This window comes from Diceros bicornis, chromosome 34, assembly GCF_020826845.1.
Source record: "Diceros bicornis minor isolate mBicDic1 chromosome 34, mDicBic1.mat.cur, whole genome shotgun sequence".
NCBI lineage: Eukaryota > Metazoa > Chordata > Mammalia > Perissodactyla > Rhinocerotidae > Diceros > Diceros bicornis.
The window spans coordinates 15,312,466-15,335,934 of record NC_080773.1 but is presented as its reverse complement, the minus strand read 5'-3'; the positions used below and the strand labels follow the sequence as shown (position 1 = coordinate 15,335,934).

Here is a 23,469-nt window from a genome sequence, read left to right as displayed (position 1 = left end):
TGTGTCTCTCATCACTTTTTTTTTTTATTATATAACAAACTTCTGTATGGCAAAGTATATCACAAACAAATTTAATGATCAAATCATAGACTGGTGAAAAATGTGCACCTCACTAAGGGCTGATCCCTGTGTTATGAAAGAGCTCTCACAACCTGAGGGCATGAGCACAAGAAGTACCTGAGAAGGACCTCTCTCCTGAGAGAGAAACCTCGCTTGTTTCTCTTGTTCTTCACGTGAGTCTGGCTGGATTATTTTGGGCCTCCTCCAGGAGACAGAATGTCAATACTGAGAGTGCGTCCGCACAGGACCACCAGGAGGGTTCAGGGATGCAGTACTGATCATGTGTCAAGATGCTTCAGTCCCATCTGTGTAGGGCCGTGCCTAGCGCACGGGAAGGACCCCCAAGGTGTCAGCTGCTATCATCCTCAACAGCTAACTCTTCAGTCTTTCCATCTGAGAAGTCTGTCTGCGCGTCTGTCTGCTCTGAGTGGCCCTGATGTCGGACAGGGAGGCTAGTCGAGTCTCCAGGACTCATGCAGTTCTAGACCTGGGTTTTCACCTCTGATGGCCGCATGGCCTGGAGTAAGTGACATCTTTCTGGGCTTCCCTTGACTCATCTATGAAGTAGAGCTGAGTGCCTAGTTCATGGGGCTGTTTGGAGGATCTGACGTGGCGCCGGGCACCTTGCTCGGGCCTGGCACAGATAGAACTGCTCAGTAACCGGAAGTTTCCTTATTTAATAGTCTCTCCATCTGAACATCCCTCAGCTTCCATCCAGCTTTCACTTTCTGCGTCTGGCTCTAATTCTGGTTGACCCAGAGGGCAGGGGTCAGGCCCTGGGGTCAAGAGCTGTGGCCCCAGAGGGCCTCGGGATCTCCCCTCACTCTGGGCCACATGCCCAAGGAGGTGGCTTTGAGGGTCCTTCAGGCTTGGCCATGGCAGAATGCCACCATTCCAGCTCACAGGAGTGAGAGGTCCCCAGGCCCCATCTCTCTGACCCTTGGCCTATGCCCTCCCCCTCTGCAGCTGGCCCCTTCTTGTGTGTGTCTACCGGGGGAGTATGAGCTGGGTGTGGGGGCATGGGAAGGCGGGACGCCTGGGTTCCCACAGGCCGGTGGCTGAGTCACCAGGCGGCCATCTGGCTCCCATTAGCCTGGGGCGGCAGGGGGCTCTGTGGGGCGGGCCCTGTGGCCAGCTGGGGGCAGGGATGCTGGGGCAGGCTGCGTGTGTGTGTGGGATGACTCAGGACCCATGATAACAGCCTGTGCGTATTTGGGGAGTGTAAACAGGAGAGGGAAAGGGAGGAAGTGAAGGAAGGGAAAATTGTGGCTGGGCAGAGGGGGGTTGGTGGGGGTGGAAAGGAGAATCCCCCCTCCCCACCCAAGCTGGCAGGCCCATGATCCCCAGTGCTGCCCCTACCCACCCCTCCCTTGCCTGGGTCCCCAGGGGGAGGTGAGAGCTAGTTGCCACCCCTGGGGTCTCCTGCCTGCCCGCAGTGAGGCCACATTACTCAGCAGTCAGGGTTCTGCTGCCCACAATAGTCAGGCTAGGGGGACAGTGAAACCCAGAGAGATAAAGGCTGAGAGACAGATAGAGAGGAACAGAGACAGGACAGAGACCAAGAGATGGAAATGCAGGGCAGGAAGAACCACAGGCCCAGAAAGTGAGGCTGAAGGAGAGATGGGAATGTAACAGAGACAACGAGGAGTGACAGGAGAGTCAACAGAGAGGTGGAGGAAGACGGGGCAGAGACCAGGAAGGGAGGCAGGGAGCCACTCTGCGGCCCAGGGGTCAGCCCCACCCTGAGTGGGGCACTGGGGTCACCTGGCCGGCTCCAGCTACGAGGCCCCACTGGCCCCACGTCAAGGGGTGGACATTCATCCTGGGCCCTGTGGTGGGGACAGAGGAGGAGAGAGAGAGGGAGAGAGACACAGAGAGCAGGAGACAGAAAGGCGGGCGGGTGGGGGGGGAGGCGCTCAGGGAGAGGCAGAGAGAGAAACAGAGGTAGGGTTTAGGGAGGAGAAGGAAAAGGAGAGCGAGGAGGGAGGTAGGGAACTGACATAGAGGGGAGGGGCTGTCTGAGATGGGAGCAGACCCAGAGAGGTCTGGTGGTGAGGCTGGTGGTGTGGGACCACTGCCCTGGTCCCCCTGGAGAAGTCACTGAGCTGGCCTGTCATCAAGCTGTCTTGTTGGGGTGGGGCGAGGCGGGTGGCCATCAGTCCCCGTCCAGCTCAGGGCTGGGCGCGTCCTCGGGCTCCTCTTCGTCGAAGTACCTCTCCTCCTCATCCCGAGCCACAATGTCCAGGTTGTCAAAGTCGGGGTTGTCATCCACGGTGCTGCAGGGGGAGGGGCTGTCAGAGGCTGGCTCTGCCCAGGGCCCCAGCCCCCCGCACCTGCTTCTCACCCTTGGGAGGAGCTGGGGCCTAGGGCCCCCTGAGGTCAAAGGCCCTAACTGGCAGCAGTAAGTCAGAGCTAACCCCTGGGGGGGATGTTGGCTCTCTCAGGGCTTCAGACAAAAGGCAACAATTTCCAAATCAGAGATTTTACATAAAGACTTCTGGTTTTTCTTGAAAAGCTGGAAGATGCAGTGACACACGCGCCCACATGCCCCTGAAGCAGTGGTTCTCAACGGGGAAGATTTTGCCCCCCAGGGGACACCTGGTGATAACTGGAGACATTCTGAGTGTCACAAGTGGCACTGAGTGGCCTGAGGCCAGGGATGCTGCTCAGCATCCTGTGGCACACAGGACAATCCCCTGCCAAAGAATTACCCAACCCAAAAGGCCCACAGTGCTGAGACAGGACCCCTGCCCTAGGGCAGATGGTGGTCCTAAACTGTGAGGAGGATCCCTGGCTCTGCTCCAAACCCTCTCGCGGCTCCCATCACTCCAGTGTAGGCAGCCCTGCCCCATCGGCCCCACCACCTCTCAGGACACCTCCTATCCCTCACCCCTCACTCCAGCCACCTTGCTGTTCCTCCATGCCACCTCAGGGCTCTTGCACCTGCTGTTCCCCCTGCCAGGAACGCTCTTCCTCTAGAGATTTATGTCCCTTACCCCTCACTTCCCACAGGTCTGTGCTCAAATGTCACCTGTCAGAGAGCTTCCCTGGTCACCTCACTCTCCTCCCCAGACTCTGCTCTGTTTTTCCTCATGGCCCATCACCACTAGATTTAGATGCTTCTTCACCTTCCTCACTAGAATGGGACCCTCTCAGGGCAGGGAACCCTCTGTTCGTTTTGTTCCCCGCTTTGTCTCCAGAGTCTGGACACAGTGGGCACTCAGCACGCGGTGGCTGAACACAGATGAGGGACCCGTCGGCCCTGCTGCCCAGCAGTTGCCCCCCAGAGAGGGGACAGGCTTTGGTCCCCATCACTCCCATTCCTCACGCCAGGTCTGATTTCCTTGTGGGCACCTGGCTTTTGGACGGCAGTGGTGCCCTTACTGAGGGCTCCCCACGGCCCAGGCACTCGGCTCACGGCTCTATGTGGGAACTCAGGCTGAGAGGCTCCACCCCAACTGGAAGTGATCAGCTCGAGTCGCCTCCAGAGCCGGCGGGGATCCCAGATCAAGCCAGCGATGCTCAGGTCCCAGGTGCTGCCCGTGGCAGAGGCAATCATGATCCCCCTTCTACTGATGAGCCCCCGAGGGTCTGCTTGTTCTTAGGTCCTTGGGCTGTGTTTAAAACCAGGGCCCTCGGCTGCCACACCTGGTGTTCAGGACCACAGGGCAAGACTGCCTCACTTGACAAAACCATTTATCTTTGACTCTGATACCTCACTGTCCTTTTCAAAACAGGTGGCCCTGGGGTCATAGTGGAGAAATTAACAACCAGTACTGCAGGGACGCCCATCACAGGCCCCTCCATGCTAGGCATTCACCCTGCCAGGGCTTACCTCTTGTGGCAGGAGAAGGTCTGGGGTGCTGAGGAAGAAGCTGGGGTGCTTGGGGGACACTTGAGGTGTTAGGTGATAGGTGGCATCCTATCAGGTCACCACCACTTACCAGATGGAAATGCTTCAATATCTTATCAATACTGAGCTGAATGTCAGCCCTGCTCCTTCCCCTCCTCCCAGATGAGGGGACTGAGGCATTGAGATGGACAAAGCTAGTCCAGGGTCACCCACTGATCTTTGGTTGTCTGACCCCAGGACCCATGACCGGGGATTGTTCTGGGGCCTTCTAGCACCACCAAGGGAGGCCCTCCATGGAGGTGCGTCGGATCTGGCATGTGGCCAAAGGCTGTGGGGTGCCAGGTTGGGGGATGGGGAAGTGGGGACACAGGAGTACCTGTAGTCAAAGTCCCCGTCCTTCCCATCCAGGAAGCGCTGGTGCATCCGGCTGGTGAACTCTTCCCGCAGGATCAGCCTCTCTTCCGAGTCGGGGACCCAGGCCTCCGAGTCTTTGCCAGGCCTCTGATCTGTAGGGGAGACACCCACAGTGGGTGGGGGTGTGGCGGGGCTCTCAGACAGGCGCTGAACACGTGTCCACAGAGAGCTGCTTCCTTTGTGCTGGACGGAACAGAACAGTGACCAAGACACCCCGGTCCCTGCTCTCCTGGGGCACACGTCAAACACGTGACGATAGAAGTGGGCTGTAGACTAGGGTCAGGACCTAACTGAAGGGCGGTGAAGGGAAGGCATTCCTGGCAGAGGGAATGGCATGAACAAAGACCTGGAGGTGAGCGATCGCTTGGTGCCTTTGAGGAGTGGGGAAAGAGATGCTGGAGAGGTGGGGAAGGGCCAGGGCACACAGGGCGGCGGGTCAGACCAGGCACGGGAGGGACGTGATGTCTGCTCTTGCGAGTGGGGACCAAACCTGGTGCCCTGGGATGGACAAACACATGGGCCCCAGGCTGGGGTGTCCGGACACTGGGGCCTCCCTGCTGCTGCCCCTCACCTTCCTCGTCACTGTCCTCCTCCTCTTCCTCCTCCTCCAAGCAGGCCTCCTCCTCCTCCTGCTGCTGGAGCAGCCGCTGCTGCAGCTCCCGCTCCTGGTAGGACTGGAGCAGCAGGTCGGAGAGCGGGCAGGCGGGTGTGCCGGGGGAGCCGGGCTTGGGCGGCTGGTGGGTCGGGGCGCGGGCGCTGAGCTCCTCCTGTGTTAGGTACTGCCCGATATACTGCTCGTATAGCAGCGGGGCCCGGAACCGCATCTGCTCGTCGCTGAAGTACTCGCCCCCTGCACAGCGGGGGAAAGGGTGGGCGCAGGGTCAGGGGCCTGCGGGTATGGCGGGGGGCTGGCTGTTGAGTGAGTGTGGCTGAGCAGACCTGTGTCCATGCATGTGTGTGAACATGTGTGTATACAAGTGCAAGTGTGTGCACACTCAGGTATGTAGGAAAATATGCACAGACGCCTGAGATCCCGTGGCCACGAGGACTCATGCGTGCATCTGAGCATGTGTGCATGACCAGGCCTGTCTCTGCACATGCAGTCAAGTATCCAAGCACGTGTGTGCACAGTCAGGCCCATGTACATCCTGGCCCCTGTGGCACTGGAGGTCTGAAGCAACTGTGCCCGGGCAGGATTCACAAGCTCCTGCCCATCAGTTTGTGTGCACGATCACACACATACACACGTCCTCCCGTGTGGTCAGCACACTGCCCACAGGGACCTGTGTGTCTGGGAGCCAGTGTGTAGACGTTGCAGGCAGGTGCATCGCACATGGGAGCCAGCATGTCAGTTGTCTGTGCCTGTTTGTCGAGCCCCAGTCTGGCTGGTGGTGTGCACACCTGGACACCCCTGCACTGCTGGGCACGTAATGTACATCCATGTGGAGCTGGATCGTGTGTGCACAGGATCAGCCAGGGCAGCGCGTCTGTCCAGCTGTGGGTGTCCCTGGTGGTGTTCCAGCCCCCAGATCTCACCTCTCCCAGATGCTCCTCTGCAGCCACCTCTCAGGGGGCCCTGGCTTTCCCACTACCCCAAACCTCGGTCCTTTGCATCTTCCCTAGCTGCCTGATCCTGCAGGCGTGGCTCTGTCCCTCAGATAACAGTCAAACCTGTCCTAGTCCCTCCCACCCACTGGTCCTAGCCCTGCCTTCAGAGCCCAGGGTGAGAATCTGCCTGGAATCCTGGCCTCTGCAGCACCTGGGCCTGTGACCATCCCTCTCCTGCCCTCTCTCTTACCCCCATCTCTCTGTTTCTGGAGTTTCCCACCAGATTCTGTTTCTCTCTCCTTCTCCCTGGCTCTGACTGTCACTCCCTCTCTCTGGGTCTCAGTGTCTCCCTTTCCTCCTCTGCCCCTCTGTCTCCACCCATCTGTCTCTCCTGCTTTCTCAGTTTCTGCCACCCAACCCCACCTCATTGATTGATTCATCCTCCCTCCTGTCTTCATCTTTGCTCCCTGTCACTGTGTCCCACTCTTCCTGTATCCCTCTCTCTACAGCCCATGACTTCTCCCTAACTAGAATCTTAACTCACTCTACTTCACTTGCTCTCATCTTTTAACTTTAGTTCTGGTGTCTTTGGTGACAAAGACACTTGTAAATATGTCATGGTAAAAAAGGTGTCAATGTTTCCCTTCATGGTTTTCACGTGTGAGCCTTATTTAAGGGTCATAAACGTGACCCCCCTAGGTTTCCGTCAAGGCCTTGTGTACAGTGTGAGGTGGGGATCTAGTTTTCCTGGGGATAACCAGTTATCACTGTGCTGGGTACTGAGTCCTTGGCCCACTCATCTGAAATGGCACTTCTGTCATCTACTAAATTCTGACCCTTCTCACTGCCTGTCCCATTCTCTACCGCTGGGTCCCTGTTTGTCTCTACCTATCCTGCCCCATCAGTTCACGTTTCTGTGTCAGTCTCTCTGTGTGTCCCTGTCTCAAAACTTCTCTCCCAGGATCTCTGTCTGTGTTTCTGCTCTTGCATCCTTGTTTCTTACTTCCTCTGCCTTGGTCTCCCTCCCACCCAGCCCATCGCCCCCACACCTTGGATGAGCTCACGCAGGGCAGCATAGCGCCGGTTACGCAGGCGGGTGCGTAGAGTGCGGGGTCGGGCAGTGCCCTGCCGGGCCACCTCAGCACAGTAGAAGTCTGCTCGGTGGTCACCACGCAAGTGGCCAAAGCAGGCCAGGTGCTCCTCACGGAGGCCTGTGCGGAAACGCTCCAGGAACACCAGCGGCTTCTCGTGGTACAGCTGGCTCAGGATGGCTACCTTCTCCCGCTCGGTCAGGTCAGGCTCGCCCTGCTGCTGGCTGCACACGGGCAGGCGACTAGCAGCCACGGCGCGCAGCATGGCATTCACCGCTGGGTTCTCGGCCCCAGGGGGGTCATCGTCCAGGGCCCTGGGCACTCCCTCTGCTGCTTCCACCTTGTCCTGGGGTTTGGATGGGACTGGCGTCCAGCTCAGCTCCCCCCAGTGCCCAGGACTGGGCTCTGTGCAGCCTGTGGGGAGAGGGGAAGATCTGTTAGTCCAGGGGTGGGAGTGGAGGGAGGGAGAGAGGGTGGAAGGGACTGGGTGCTCACTCACTCACTCGTTTCACATTTACTGAGCACCCACTATATTCTGGGCACTGTTCTAGGCCCTAGAGATACCACAGTAAGCAGGAAGTTGACATTTTAGTGGGGGACACAGATAATTAAAAACATAATCACTGAAAATATACAGTGTGTTAGGAGGTTCTAAGAGCCTTGTCGAAAAATAAAGAGGTAAGAAGGAGGGAATGGGGCGGGGGGGGGGCACTGCAATTTTAAATGGACTGTTAGAAAAGACCTTGCCAAAAAAGGGACATTTTAGTAAGACCGGAAGTGGTGAGGGGCTGAGCCACGAGATTTCTGGGAGAAGACAGTTCCAGGCAGAGGGAAGAGCCAGTGCAAAGGCCCTGGGGCAGGACGGTGCTTGGTGTGTTTCTTTGGTCCCTTACCACATCCTTCATTGACTCACTCAATACTTTGCCTTTTCACTTGTTCACAAAATCATTAGTACATTCACTAACTTGTCACTCACTCATTCACTCATTCTCTCCTATTCATTTACACATCCATCCAGCCACTCTTCAGCACCTCTAAATTTACACAAGGCCCTGAGCTGGGCAACGCTGAGGATCCACAGGAGGGATCCAATCCAGCTCTTGCCCTCAGGGAGCACCCAGTCTGATGGGAGAGACAGGCCAGGCCAAAGACACTGGCCAGGCACTGGTAACTGGAAAGCTGAGCACCAGGCAAACCCTGTGAGAGCTGTCTCTCAAAAGTGGTGAGGACAGGAGCACGGCTGCAGCGAGCAGGGAGTAAGCGAAGGCAGAAGGTACAGACATGCCTTTAGGTAGCCTGACTGGGATGGAGAAGAGAACGGGTTGATGGTTACAGGTGCAGTGGGTTTCTGGGAGGGTTTTAATCGCTGAGGCAAGAGAAGACTGAGCTGGACTGGTACAGGAGCTGTGGAGGAGGCCAGAGGAGGGGGTGGTGGTTAGGAAGACGCGCAGGAGGCCGAGTAGACAAGCCATGGGGCTGAAGGCCTGGGAAGTGAGGGGGGCATCCAGATAAGGTCAAACTGTCCCTGAGACAGAGACATGGATGAGGAACAGGTTTAGGGGAAGATGCTGAGGCCAGTTTGGGACATGGAAGGTATGATGGGCCCAGGAGACGTCCGATGGGAGGCATCTAAGAGACTACTGGTACATGGGACTAGAAACTTCTCAGGAGGGAAGTGCTGGGCTAGGAAAAGAGTTGTGGGAGTCGTCTAAGCCAAGACAAGAACTAAAGCCAAGGGGGCCGGCTTGGTGGTGCAGTGGTTAAGTGCACGCGCTCCGCTTCGGTGGCCCGGGGTTCGCAGGTTTGGATCCCGGGCGCTCACTGACGCACCACTTGTCGGGCCATGCTGTGGTGGCGTCCCATATAAAATGGAGGAAGATGGGCACAGATGTTAGCCCAGGGTCAATCTTCCTCAGCAAAAAGAGGAGGATTGGCGACAGATGTTAGCTCAAGGCTGATCTTCCTCCCCCCCAAAAAAACAAAGAACTAAAGCCGAAGGAAATGAAAGGTTGTGAGGAGGGCAGGGTGGGAGCATGTGAGGGACATACAGAGAAGAGGGGCTGGAAAGAGCCCTGACTGGATGGGGAGAAGACATGCCTGTGAGGGAGGTTATGAGACACTAAAAAATGGGCCCTCCAAAGACAGCCATATCTTCATTCCTGGAACCTGTGAACGTTACCTTATATGGCTAAAAAAAAAAAGGAGTCTTTGCAGATATGATTTAGTTAAGGATTGAGATGAGGAGATTATCCTGGATTATCCCAGTGGGCCCTAAATGCCATCCCAAGTGTCCTATGAGAGAGCCTGAGGGAGACCTGACACACACACAGGAGAAGGCAACATGAAGAGGGATGGAGGCAGAGGTTGGAGTGACATGGCCAGAAGCTGAGGAATGCCAGAAGCCACCAGAAGCTGGAAGAAGCAAGGAACAGGTTCTCCACTAGCGCCTCTGAAGGAGCCCTCTACGGTCCCCTGATACCTTGATTTCAGCCTAGTGACACTGATTTTAGACTTCCGGCCTCCAGAACTGGGAGAGAATAAAATTCTGTTGTTTTAAGCCACCCAGTTTGTGGGCATTTGCTACAGCAGCCATAGGAAACTAACACAGGCTGAGCAGGAGAAGCCCGAGAGACAGGAAGGAAGCTGGAAAGAGCGGTGTCTCAGAGACCCCAGGAAAACTTTCAAGAAGGATGGAGGGGTCAACAGCATTGAATTTTCCACGTAGTCTAGTGAGAAAAAAACAGAATGGGATAACTCAGTTGAACTATAAAAGGAGATCATTGGGACTCTAATCAGACCAGTTTCGGAAGGTAAAGGTCAGACTGCAGCAGGCGGCAGGTGAGGAGATGGAGACAAGTGTGGGGACTCTTGGGAGAAGACAGTATCTTGTAGGCAGCATGGGATCAAGAGATAGATTTTTCTAGGTTAAAACATCTTTTTTTATTGCGGAAAATTTCAAACATGCACCAAAGTAGGGAATATGATGACCCCCCTCCCCCCCATATAGCCACCATCCAGCTTCATCCAGCTTCAACAATGACCCGTTCTGGGCCAGTGATGTCTCAGCCGGCCACCCCACCACACCTCAGCCCACATGGGATTACTCTGAAGCGGCGGCACGGAATGTTAAGATGAGCAAAACAAAAGCATTTCAGATACTGATGGGAAGGCATCAGAAGAAATAGGGAGATTGAGTTTGGAAAGGAGAGATGGGGGAGCGCAGAAACGGATTAAGGACCGTGAGGAGGCAGAGGGGAATGGGACTTAGAAGGAACGGGGGAGCCGTTAACCGGGGATAAGGCGAGCGTGGGGGCCAGGAGGAGGTCAGCCCGGGGCAGGGAAGGTCGGTGCGACAGCGGGAAGGGGGGAAGTGGAGAAGCAAAACTAGCTGGGACAGGGGCGAGGCTCCTGTTGACCTAGGTTAGCCTGGTGAGGAACTCGGTTAGCATGGGCCATGGACGGGGCGGGCCTGGGACCTGGAAGGGGTTAATTTCGGGGGAGGGGATGGGGTAAAGGGGGTCAGCCCGCAACACGAGAGGGTTTAATCTGGACAAAGTGGAGAAGGGGACAGGTAAGGCTGAGGGCAGGTGTCCCCCAATAAGGAGTCCTCCTTCGCGCTGACGGGGAATCATTTCCCAGTGACACCGCAGCCGCACCCTCCCGCCGCCCCCGCGTGGCCAAGACCTCACCCTCCTCGGGTTCCCTCGCCGCCGCCGCCGTGGCCACCGCCTCCATCCTGATTCTCTATGACTTGTTAACCGACGGACGGTCTCCGCGCGCCTATCTCGACCCCCTGTCCTCAGCGGTCACTTCCGACTGAGCACACTCCTGAGGCCGGGTGCTCCGCCGCGCTCGGAACCAAAGTTCCGGGCCAAAGGCGGACCTCCCTTTGCGCATGCGTGCCTCCCTCGGGTCCCGCCCTTCGCAGCCAGGAAGGAAAAGGGCGCCAGGGTCAGAGAACCTCACTGCCTCCCCATCTTAACTGCTAGGAAATTGGGGTATCTGGAATGACCTGAACCATTGTTCAACCTGCTCACTGCTGTGACTCCAGCGCCCGGCATGCTTAATTTTTGGATGGATAGTTGAATGACCACCATTCAGGGCCTCAGGGTTTGTGCTCTGGGTTAGAATCCAATCTCCCTATTTCCTCATCATCTTTTTTTTTCCCCCCTTTTTCTCTCCAAAGCCCCAGTAGATAGTTGTATGTCATAGTTGCACATCCTCCTAGTTGCTGTATGTGGGACGCTGAGGCCGGACAAGCGGTGTGTCCCTGTGCACCCAGGATCCAAACCGGGCCACTAGTAGCGGGACACGCACACTTAACCACTAAGCCACGGAGCCGGACCCTTCCTCATCATCTCAGAGAATATTTACTAAGCCTTTTCTCCTGCTTCTGTTATCACACCCTGTCCCTGGCTAGCATGAGGTGGGTGGTGAGATCAGACACAGAACTTCCCACTTTGTGTTCCCAGGATCTGGAGAATCTGCACACGTGGAGGGTGACAAGCTCCCGATTTGCCCTAGGTGACGGGTAGGGACTCACCTTCAGGTGTCTGTTACCGACAGAGTAAACAAATGTCACCAGTGACCACTCTGAGTGGCCAGGGCTCTGATGGACCCAGGGGACTAAGGGGGCTGCCTGCCCCAGCCTGGGTAAGGGAAGGCTTCTTTCTGGGAGGGGACGCCCAAGCTGAGACCTGAAGGATGAGCAGCAATTAGGATAAGAGGAAGGAGGGTAGGGAAGGGTCTCAGACAGGAGGATGGATGAGGCAAAGACCCATAGAGGAGGGCAGGCATGGATAGTTCTGGTTGCTGCAAGGACTTCAGTAAGGTCAGAGAATTGGAAAGAAGTTGTAACTTGAAGGCCATGATTGCTGCAGAGGATTTGAGAAACTCACAAATATGCAAAATTCCACATACATGTGCATTTTCCAAGGCATTTATAGACCCTAAAAGGAATCTGTGACTCCCGCAGAATGAACCACTGATCTGAAGTTCAAAGGGGGAGCGGCAAAAGATGAAGCCAGTGAGGTCACAGGGGCCAGGCATGAGGGGCCTCATAAGCCATACTAAGTAGCTTGAGGCGCTTTATCCCCAGGGAGCTGGCAAGAGGGTGTCAGGGTAAGGGACTGGAGCTAAGGGAGATATGTGAGGAGGCTGGTGCAGTAATCCAGACACTGTGGCCTGAAGCAGAGGAGTAATTTCCCGTTTGAGTTCCCAGGATAAGGGATCTGGAAGAAAGTGCCCATTGTCCCACTGGATAGGTGGGGACTACACTTGGACATATTACCAGGAGAGGCCAGCAGAGGGCGCTGTTGCCCAACACATGGACCTGCAGGGAAAGGGACTTCCCAGCCAAGAGGACCAGAGGCCCTCCCCACCTGCTCTGGCTGAGCAGGGAGAGGGAGGCACTCCCGGGTGCCTGTTAGCCCAACCAGCCAACAACCCTGGCTCCATCTCACATTCAGATGCCCCACCCTTAACCTCAAAACTAGTTGGTCTTCCTCCTCCCTTTTTTTGTAGCCTGTGTCCCCTTCACAAGGCTCTGAGATACTTCCTGTGACAGAAGGGATGGCACCAAACTGGCCACGCCTGTGCCCCAGCATTGTCCCTCACAAGGGGCCAGGAACACAGCATGTTGGGAGGGGATGAAAAAATGACTCAAGTTGCTGGGGAAGGAGGATGCAATCAGAAAGTCTTTTACTCTGGCTTACTTCTATTTTTAAAAATTTCCCCTTCTCCAGGAAGCTCTCACCTCACCACACTGCCACCCCAGGCTCTCACAGCTGACCACTTGATGCTTGCACTGTTTGACAACAGGTCTGTTACTTCTTGACGGGGAGCCCCAGGAGGGCAGGTCCAGTATTGCCTTGGCCATGCTGTCACCAGCACCGTCCAGAATGGGTGAGGAACTGAGCAAGTACCTAACACCTATTGGCTGGATAAAGAAGCTTCTGGAATCCCCACTATCCTGGACCCACGACTGCAGGCAGGATCCGTCCTAAGTCCAGCACATAGGCCAGGCCTGAGGTGGATGGGCAGTCACACCCAGTGATGACCCCCAACAATCCAGCCTTGGTCTCCACTCCATTGGCCCTGCCTCACCCTCCACTTAGGGACCTGTTCCATGCCTTCTATTACAAATTCCTGGAGGGATCTGGAACTGTGAGTGGACTGAAAAGAGCAGGGACCAGAGAACCACTTTAAAAACAAACTTTGTTGTTAGTGCAGTTGTGTCAATTCTGACTCCTAGTGACCCTGTGGAGAGCAGAGTGGAACCCGGCCTGGTCTTTCTGTACCATCCTCTCACCTTCCGGCGCTCTATCAGACAATGCTCTGCTGCTATTCATAAGGTTTTCATGGCCAATGTTTTCGGAAGTAGGTGGCCAAGTGCTTCTTCCTAGTCTGTAGCTCCACTGAAACCTGTCCACTGTGGGTGACCCTGCTGCTATCTGAAACACCAGTGGCACAGCTTTCAGCATCACGGCAACACACAGACACCAGAGTATGACAAGGACAGATAGGCGGTGTGGTTTCCTGAATGGGAAATGAACCTAGGCCACAGTGGAGAGAGCACCAAATCTTAACCTCTAGACCACCAAAAGATGAACTAGTGGGTTTTAAACCGAGGGCCCCAAATTTAAGGGGGGCATCCCCAGCACCAAAAATGGGGCCAGGCATATGAAGCCCTCAATAAGTGTTTAATGAACGAGTGATGTCCCCTTGAGAAGGCCCGCACCCCAATTAAAGGCCAATTGCAGTAACACTTCAGGGTTTCAACCCTGCGTCCTTCCTGCTAGGAGGTGCCATGTCATTTATTGAAAGAAAACAAAACAAAACAGGGTAAACACATTTCTTAATAAGTGCAGTTTGTTAAAATCCTGTTAAAACATACGGGTCAAGGGGAAGTAAAAATAATCAGAGGATCACTTAGGAAAAACCCTTAGGTCTGGCACCTGGGAGACCTCTGGAGAGCAGGCAGTGGGAGAAATTTCATGTTCTGAAGGGAAGGAGCCCCTTCCACCTCCCCTTCTTCCCTCTCACCCGCTTAATCCCACCAGAAACTACCAAGACGCCCGGAATAAAAGGTTTCAAGTTCAATAATCACACTCTCTCCAAATACAAAAAGCAGTTACAATTCAACTCAACACAGAAGCTTGTGTGCAAAGTTACGGGAAACTGAGACATTGTATAAAAAGTTAGGTTAAAGATGATTCTGTGGTTTTGTTTTGTGTTTTGAGGGTGTGGCTCTTCCTCGGTCACCTGAACTCAGCAAAGAAATGGTTATCCTGATGAAATACCAGCAGCCAACCCACAGTAAAAATGGACAAATTCTAAAAATTAAAAAAAAAAAGCATAATTACCAAAAAAATATTTGTCACTGCTTCCTCCCTCTGCATTTTGCTTTTTAAACTTGTGTTTTTTTTTTTTTGTTGAAGTTTTTGATTTTTTTTTAATCCTGAAAAGTAGACAGTAAAACAGCTCCTGGAAGAATTTACAACCAACTGCATGAGGGTCTGGGAAGCTGAGGGGCTGGAGCAGGGCTGGGACGAGTGGACAGGATGGGGTCCTCCCCTTAGTCACTGTAGCCTGACTGTATGACTGAGGGAGAGGAGGGGTCTTTAGTCAAAAAGGAGGAAGAGGAGGAGGAGGAGGGTGATGGGGGGACAAACAGAAAATAAAAAGGTCATTGTTGCCTGTTTAAATCCAGAGAAAAATGCCTGGCCCTGTGTGGGGGGAGAAGCCCCTCAGAGGGGAGGCAGTGGGCTGGAGGGAGGCAGCCCTGGGGTGACTCGTCCCCCAGCACCACGGGACCCGGTGGGGGCAGACAAGGGGGCCGAGGTGGGCGCTGGTGGAGGAAGCCGGTAGGGGCCTCCGGGGCACACTGGCTACTGCGTGCTTGTGCCCCCCTGTGTGTTCCCGGAGTAGCTCCCATAGTCGTAGTTCCCGTAGTACGGCGGCCACTGGCCCTGGTTCTGATAGTACTGGTTCCACTGCTGGGCATACTGGGGAGAGAGAAACCAAGAGCTCCAGGTTGTCTTTCATCCAAACCCACATTCAGCTCCTCCCGACCCCACTCTTGCCCAGGGTAGAGATGGGTGTAGTGACAACAGCTGACACAGTGGTCCCCTGACAGAGAAATCAAGGTACCTTGGGAGGACAAGTGACTGACCTGATGCTACATGGGAGGGCAGTTAGAGACTGAAGCCCAGGTCTCCTGGCTTGCCAACGTAACGCCCTTTCAGGTACAGCTAGATAGCGTATTCAAAATACTCAATAATAGGTCTGGCGGCCTAACACCAATCAATCAGAATGGACACTGGCCATGGTGCTGAAGCAGGATTTGGAGGCCCCTGCTAGGCCCTTTGCTTGCTGCACTGGAGAGAGGGGCTAGGACACCAGTTACTTGGCAGCCAGTACAGAAGTGTTCACCAAATGGAATGGCTATACCAGAGGAACACCAGCCTGAGGCCAGCAGGCGTTTTTTTTAGGGATAAGCAGAAGCTTGAGTCTGGGAATACATATCCATGCGGGAATCCTGGAAGTCTCTCCATTCCATTGCCCACCCCACCGTTGGACACCTACCTGCTGATACTGGTTATAGCTGGGCTGCGGATAGGTCTGTGGAGTAGGGGGCGGTGGTGGGGTGTAGGGGGCTGGGTTGTAGCCGCCGTAGCTCCCATAGTTGTAGGCAGGTGGTGGTGGAGGTGGAGGTGGAGGGGCTGTGTAGCCCTGGCCATAACCTCCCTGGTTGTAGGGTGGCTGGCTGTAACTTGGCTGGAAAGGGGGAAAAACCAGGGTTCTGTGAAATAGCCAGCTCAGCTGGGAGGGAGGAAGGGACTTAGAGAGCAGTGGGCCCACAAAAGAACCTCCCTGGTGGAGGGTGTGTGAGGGCTGAGAAGGAGGTGGGTCAGCTCTGTGACACGGAGGACAGGGTAGGATGTAGGGCTATGCTCTGGACTCTAACCCCAGCTCTGAGACCCTGGAGGAGCAAGGCGCACAGCACCTCTTGAAACACCAGTTGTTGTTTTCTGTAAAAGGAGAATGACAACAGAACTACCCCTTTGGATTGCCTTGCTGATTCATTAAGCCATGCACAAACCTCTGGGCACTCGATCAGCGGTGGCAGTTGTTAGGGCAAGATCTGCTGAGAAAACAGTAGTGGCAATTTCCTAAGCACTTCCCTTGTCCAGCCTGCATCATTATCTCATCTACCCCCCAACAACTCTGTGAGGTAGGTCCCCTGAGCCTCATTTTACAGAGAAGGAAGCTGAGGCTCAGGGAGGTGACATCACTGGGCCCAAGTCACATAGCTAAGAAGTGGCAGAGCTGGGACTTGACCCCAGGTCCACCTAGTTCCAGAGCCTTGCCCACAAAGCTATAAGGCCACCATCCCTCACAACAAACATCAGAAGTGAGTTCTACCAACAACTCGAGTCCTTTATGAGGAAAGTGAGGTCCAGAGAGGTAAAGCTGTTTGCCCAAGGTCACAAAACCAGAATGTTGTGGGGCTGGGGTTTGAATTTGTGCCTGCCCAACTCCTGTTTAGGAATATTCTGGTTAGACCAGGACTGGGAACCTCTGTCTCCTAGCAGCTGTTCCCAGACCTGGCACGTGGAAGGTGCTCAGGAAACGGCTGTGCAATAAACGGAGCCTGCTCTGGTCAACAGGGGCCTGTGCACACCAGAGCCTGAGCACTGGCTTCTGAGAACTGGAACTGAGGCTAGAGTCACTCCGGAGTGAAGCACTTAGGGCAGAGGGCAAGTCCTCACCAACCTTAGGGCCTGTCTCCATATCCTGAAGACAAGGGGGTCCACCCCTTCCAGCCTGGGCAAAACATAACTCCAATCGACTGCTTTTCTTGGGGATTCAGTGAGGCCAGCGACACAGCCAGGAGAAATGTACTTGCTGAGGGGACCAACGCTTACAGTCCACCCCCTCTGAGGAGGGTGGGAGAACAGGTAGGCTCCCGAATTTACTCTGGGTCTGGAAGGGATCTAGGAACGTCTAGAGTCTGGCCCAATCAAAAACACTGCCAGGGAGAAAGAAGGGCAGGGCTGGAGGTAAGAGTGGAGACCTGTGGCTGGAGCCCGTGCTGGCGATTTCTCCCGCCCCACCTGCGTGGGCACACACACGTGCGTGCTCAGTCTCACCTGTGGAGGGCTGTAGCTGCTGACAGGGGGGGTGCTGGTATTGGCGCTTGAGCCAGGGATGTTGCTGTTCTTGTTGTAGCTGCTGGCCCCCGGGGGGTTCCGAGCAGGGCTGTAGCTGGGTGGTGGCGGTGGCTGCTGTGGTGGTGGCTGTGGTGGCGGTGGCTGCTGTGGTGGTGGCTGTTGCTGGGGAGCCCGGTTGTAGCTGCCTCGGTTGTTGGAGTTGTTGTTATCCCGGCTGTTATTACCCCAGCGGTTCTGGTTGTAGCCACCACCTCCACTACGGTTGAAACCTGTGTTGGAGAAAGCAGAAGAGAGGCCTCATCCTCCTCAACCTGGGCTGTTTTGGTGACTGCTGCAGCCCCAGCACGGCCAGGCACAGAGCAGCAGCTCAATTCAAGCGAATAAATACAGCACCCGCTCTGGGCTTCCCCAGACCCCTGGGCACTCCACATGCAGCCCTGATAACACTCAGTCATCACTCTCTGCTGACAGGTTTGTCCTGCTCACTGGACTGAGAGCCCAGGATCAGGGCTGTCTTGGTTTCTACTGTGTCCCCAGCATCTCGACAGCTGTGGAACAAACTGGAAGAGATGTTCAGGAAGAGGAATGCTAAGCCCTGGGGCAGTCCTCTTCAGGCTTGGCCAAGTGGGCCAGCCTCTCCTGAGCTCTTGTGGAGCTGTTTCTCGGGCTTGGAACCATTCCCTCTTCTCCCAGCCAACTCCTACTGGCCTCTGGACCTTAGCTGAGACATCAGTGCCTCAGGAGGCCTTTCCTGAGCCCTGCTCCCCGCAGGCTGGATCAGGTATCACCCGAGCTCACAGTACCCTTGGGCTTTCCCATTAAGCCCAGAATCCTTCTGGACTGTCACTAGAGGGTGATGTGTTTGTCTGGGTCATGGCTGTGTCCCCAGAACCGTCTAGCACAAGACTGAAACAGTGTAGGGCATGCTTGTTAAATCATAATCATACACTGTACCTCAGAGACAGCAAAACTTAGAGACTAAGAATTTGGGCTTTGGATTACTTGATCTCTGCTCTGGATTTAACTGGGCGAATCTTGGGCAAATAAACCTCCCTAAACCTGTTTCTCCATTTGTTTAAAAACCAAAAATAGTCCTAACATTTGTCTTACATCAGGTCCTGAGCTGGAACCCAGGACTGGCAGTTAAGCTTGGTCTGGCCCCTCTTCTCAAGGAGCTCAAGGTCAGATGCAGGGGAAGATTCACAAAAATGACAGCAACGTGACACACAAATGGGCAAGGGCTTCAGGAGCAATGCCCAGGGGGAGCAGGACAGTGGGAGAGCTTCCCTGAGGTCCCAGAATCTGACTCATCTCGGTTATCTATCAGAGTTCAGCTCACAGCTGGTGCCAGGGAAACTTCATCTGCTGACTGAATAAGCAGTCACAAAGCATAACCCTGACCCGGGAACCAAAAGTAGGGAGAGGTCTGTGTGAGATATCTTACCTCCTCGGTAGTTGCCTCCTCCACCGCTGCCTCCTCCTCGGTTCTGGAAGCCTCCTCGGTTGCCCCCGGGGGGGCCCCGGTTGTCATAGCGCTGGAAACCGCCTCCACCCCCACGGCCCCGGAAGCCACCACCGCCTCGGTTGTCAAAGCGCTTTTCAGGAGGTGGCCCAGCCTTGCGGCCTTCCTCGTTGTATTGCCTCACCAGCTTGTCTGCTTCCTCCCGCTGCAGCTCAATGAACAGCACCTCGTCCAGGAAGTCCCCAACATCTGGCAATGTGAAGTTGGCTAGGAGGAAGGGAGGGCCCCAGAGGGAACAAGGAGAGAGGGTCAGTACCTTCCAAGGTCTGGTCCCTTCCACCCCCAGGACACTGGCCTGCCAGAAGGGAGAGGCGAAAGGGACTGGAGTAGTGAGTGACAGAGGTGAGACAGGGGACCGACCTGGCCTCTCTGACAGAGAGCCTCTCCTCCCTTTTTTGAAGAGATGGCTAAGCCCCACCAAACCAGTGTTTATACACAGTCCCTCCAGCCTCACCTAGGGAACACCCCCAGGCAAGTGGAATCACCATCTCTATTTTTACAGAGGGGCAACTGAGGCTTGCTCAGTCAGCCCACCCAGCGGGTTTCAGAAGCAGGTGACTGTGCAGGTCTCTCAGTGTTTGCTCCCATACATCCTCTCCCTCATCCTGCCCCAGCCCCATCTAGTCTGAAAACCCTGCCACAGAGACATATGGACAGCTTCCCCATTCACAGTTGCACTAGACAGAAGCAAAGAACAAGATCAAAGAAAGAATAATCAAGGAGTTGGGGAAGGAAAAATCATGTAAGGAGCTTTTTCTCTGAAGGCCCCTGTGGTGATGTCCCTCTGGGAACCACTCATCTCCTACCTTTCATTTCTAAGACCGCGTGATCTGGGACATCCTTCCCTTCCTCGTCTGTGCGCTTTATTGTTCGGTCTTTTAGGTCCTCGTCAGTAGGACAAATTACAATAGCTTTGCGCTGGAAGCCTTCAAATGGTCTCATTTTTCGTCTCTGGGCTGACCCATAAACATTTGTCTAGGGGTAGGTAACAGAAGAGGCAAGAGATGGTACATTACGAGTTGGTTTTTTCCTCTGTGGGGTATTATGTAGGTGAGGGACTAAGAAAAAGATACTAGTTCTCCTAAGCAGAGAAACTCAGGAAACTGCTCTTCTTCACTTTTAAGATTCTTGAGTCCATCCTCAGAAAATGAACTGACTTGGCAAAGTGGCTGCTGACAGTCACAGGACGAGAGATTCCTGATAGTGGGCTTTGCTTTTCGATCCTATTTGTTCTTGGTATTGTACTTTACAATCCGCCCCATTCTAAAAGTCATATATGCTCACGGTAAAAAATTCAGAGTACAAGGTAGGAAGTTTAGGGTAAGATTCCCTTCATCCGCCTACTGCCAGTCCTACTTCCCAGAGATGACCTGTATTGAATTTCTTATCTATTTCTAGAAATATCTGTGTGAATTTTAACATGAATGGAATCATACTATATACACTCTTTTGAAGTGTTTTTTCACTTAATGTTTCTCTAACATTTTTCTGTGCCAGTGTTCTCTTTCAATGGCTGCATAACATTTATAGAATGTATGCCATAATTAACCAGCCCCCTCTGACAGTTGTCTAAGATTGTTTTCATCAACACTGGGATTCTCTCATTCCCTCAGTCCTCTGAAACATCAGCCTCACCCACAAGCTTCTAACCCAGGAGCCTGACAAGGCAATAGCCTGGCTGTTCCCACGTGCAGCTCTGCTACCAATGTTCCTTTCCCTTTCTCTAGGTGATGGGCAAGTGTGTCCTGGGCTGCTGCTGGCACAGAACAGTGCTCTAGGACTCATCTGATCGAGAGCAGTGCTAACAACAGCTTCCATTTATATACCTCCTACAGGCGAGGCCCTTTGGAACTGGGGTCCAGATCTGTCAGACCCCAGGGGTCCATGGACTCAGCCTGTGCACTCGCATCACCTGGACACTACTGAAAAAAAGAGAAATCCAAAGCCCACTTGAGACTTCCTGAACCCCAATCTATGGAGGTAGAACCCAGGCACCTATATGGGCACCCACCCTATCCAAACTCACACTCAACAGAACTGGAGTGATGAAGAATACCTGCATTTAAACACTTTTAGTGGCTTTGACAGTGACTCAGGGGAGAAGCCGCAGAGAGGAGCAACAATCTGTAAAGGTGTATGTACAAATGGACAAAAAAGTGTATTTTGAAGACACAGCCTGGCAGCGTGGAAAAAGTCCAGGATCAAGTCCTGGTGTGGCCACTAATTCACTCTGGCCAATCTCTGTAGTTGCTTCATCTGTAAAACGGGGATGAAAAGCCTCCCTCCTGGGGCTGGTGACGACTGAGTGGGAAAAGGACCACAAAGCAACTGACCAAGCGTGAGGAACTCCTTGAGTGGAGGCTATGTGGCAGCTTCCAGAGGAGGAGATGCCCTGACCGAGGCAGGCAGTGTAAAGGGGGATGGCTTGGCAAACCTCAGCTCTAACCTGACTTGGCCACGTGACACCTGTGTGGCCCTGGGTGAGCGACTTCCACTCAGAGCCTCAGCCTACTTGTCTGTAAAGTCAACTTACTGCATATTTACTGAGTCTCAAGCCTTGAAACGGGAAAACAGTAGGAACGTCATATGGTCGCTATTAAGACTGAAGGAATTCATGTGAGTAAAAGCCCTTGGTTAGCCCAGGGCCAGGCTCACAGCCAACACTCAACAAATGGGAGCCACTGTTGATACTGTCGTCACTGGGTGGGGTGCCATGGATATTCTTACTGTAATGTTGACTTGAAGCAACCCAGACCAAGGGAAGGTCAAGCTATAGTGACTACCCATCAGACAGGCAGAGACAGTGAGATGGAGTGAAAAGAACACAGGCTTTGGGGAAGAAGCTTGGGGTTGAAATCCCAGCTGTGCCCTCTACTATTTGTGAGACTGTAAACAAGTCACTTAAGTAGCCTGAGTCTCAAATTTATTCATCTGAAAGACAAGGATCGTATCGCCCTTCTCCTGGCTCTGGTGAGGATTTGCAGATGTGAAAATGTCTGGCATGTGGCAGGGAAATAAGTCAACACACACAGGGTGGATCTGAAAATGTGGCCAACAGGACTGACACTGTCCTAGGAGAGCCTTCCCAATGGAAAGGACTAAGGAAAGTTAAGTTTTAGGAAAAGATGAGGCATAAGAGATCCTCTTCCAAGACACAAAGAACAGGAAGCTGCGTTGTGGGTGCAGCTGTTCTCTAAACCAACCAGACCCCCTGACACAGGCCCTTACACACATACCAGGCTAAGATGTTTGTCCCTGTTCCCCAAGGAAAATGTCCCAACTTTCATGAAAGAGGAGGAAGAAGGTGTCTATGGTAGGCATATACATGCTGTGATCTGGGCTTTGAACGCTGGTCCAAGGAGAGGCCTTGGACCACAAATGGGTAAAAAGCACATCAGGTTATAGAAGAAAAGTCAAGTCCCTCTCCCCACTGCTCTTTCTGGACTCCATTCCTAAAAGCAAAGCAGAAGGTGGCATCTGGTCACAGGAAGATAGAATTTGGCTTCCTCCAGTTAAATAATGAGGTTTTCTCCCAGCACAAAAGCCAGAGTGGGTGTGTGCCAGGAGGAATGTGGCCCTAGACCATTCTGTGGACAACCCATCCCACTGCTGCTTGCCCATAAGAAGTGATCCTATTTTGACTCCTTTGAACCCTGAGGACATGGAGGACATGGATAAACACCTCCTGAAGGTTTTCCATGGGGCAAACCTACCCTGTAAATGTCTGATGAGGGGACAGAAACGGGAAGCAACATTGCCAAGAGGGCTGATCCCTGTAGCTTCATGGGGTGGGACGACTTGGGGGTGGAGCAGACTGGACTCATAAATAGCAGGCCTCTGTCCTGGGAAGTGGCTAGACTCTGAGGGATGGCCCCTTAGGCACTTTGGAACTGAGTGCTGAGAACTCTCTTGGCCATGGTTTTCAAGACTGCACCTCCCTCTCCTTACTCCTTGGCTTGGGGAAGGGAAGAAGAGCGTCTAAACCATGCCAGCAGAAATGCAAATACTTGGCTTTCCTGGAGGGAAGGGAGTTAGCTGCCAGTGGCTGTTGCCACAGCAAACACAGTGAGGTCAGAGCCCGTGCGCCGGCCCAGCACTGCTGTGGTCACTGGGGGCTGCTTGCAGCTGTTGCTAGGAGACCAGCACAACAGCTAGGTCAGCTTTTCCAGCTGTGTGGGCTCCCTCTGCCTAGCTCCTGCTTCTCCCAGTCCCACCCTGCCTGAAGATGCTGACTCTATGAAGGTCTGGAGCTGTCTGTGTTTCCCTGACCCTGGCTATCCCCAATCCCCAACGATGTGGGCCAAAGGACAGGAGTTGCATTTCTCAGAGAAGCTGTGTGAGTAGTTTTGGTGTATGACAGTCTGAGGGAGTGAGGGAGGAACACAGCAGGCTGCTCACAGGCCAAGTTCTGTAAGAGTCCCACTGTCCCCTGTCCACTCTCACTTGCCCCCATCCACAGCTCAACAGGGCCAGGCTGGCATCGGGAGAAACACGGCTGGATCCCAGAGGAGCAAACTTAAAGCTGGTGATGAAAGAGTTCACTCGGGGCCCAGAGTGAAGTAAAGCCAGTGGAAGGAAGCACATGTGTAGGGAGAGAACTGGCCAGAGTGTCAACAATGGATGGGAAGAGGCGATGGGGAAGGTGGAGGAAACAAACATCCCTTTCTCCAACGCCTGCTAACAAGAGGCCGTTTACTCTGGGCCTCTGCTCTAGCCCTGGGTTTCTGTTTCAGGCAAAGGCGTGGCACCTGTCAATAGGGATGCAAAGCAGGACAAGAACCGCCATTCTGAGAGCTGAGGCGAGGC

General features: G+C 54.1%; 2 protein-coding genes across 5 annotated transcripts in view; both read right to left on the bottom strand.

Moving 5' to 3' along the window:
• CCDC97 (coiled-coil domain containing 97) lies at window positions 1–11,280 on the bottom strand. Its single transcript, XM_058529385.1, has 5 exons — window positions 10,656–11,280; window positions 6,925–7,380; window positions 4,899–5,177; window positions 4,290–4,419; window positions 1–2,336 (listed from the first exon to the last, which is right to left on the bottom strand). The coding sequence occupies exons 1-5, from the start codon at window positions 10,699–10,701 to the stop codon at window positions 2,216–2,218; spliced, it is 1,032 nt and encodes a 343-aa protein (XP_058385368.1). The 5' UTR covers window positions 10,702–11,280; the 3' UTR covers window positions 1–2,215.
• A 2,483-nt stretch (window positions 11,281–13,763) lies between these two features.
• HNRNPUL1 (heterogeneous nuclear ribonucleoprotein U like 1) overlaps window positions 13,764–23,469 on the bottom strand; it is a 33,902-nt gene continuing 24,196 nt past the window's right edge. For all 4 annotated transcript variants that reach the window (XM_058529377.1, XM_058529378.1, XM_058529380.1 and 1 more), the window contains exons 11-15: window positions 19,470–19,638; window positions 18,586–18,870; window positions 17,121–17,410; window positions 15,553–15,744; window positions 13,764–14,972 (exon numbers count right to left, since the gene is read on the bottom strand). In XM_058529377.1, the coding sequence (XP_058385360.1) occupies window positions 14,856–14,972; window positions 15,553–15,744; window positions 17,121–17,410; window positions 18,586–18,870; window positions 19,470–19,638 (1,053 nt within the window). In that variant the 3' untranslated portion in view covers window positions 13,764–14,855. The remainder of the gene's footprint in view (window positions 14,973–15,552; window positions 15,745–17,120; window positions 17,411–18,585; window positions 18,871–19,469; window positions 19,639–23,469) is intronic.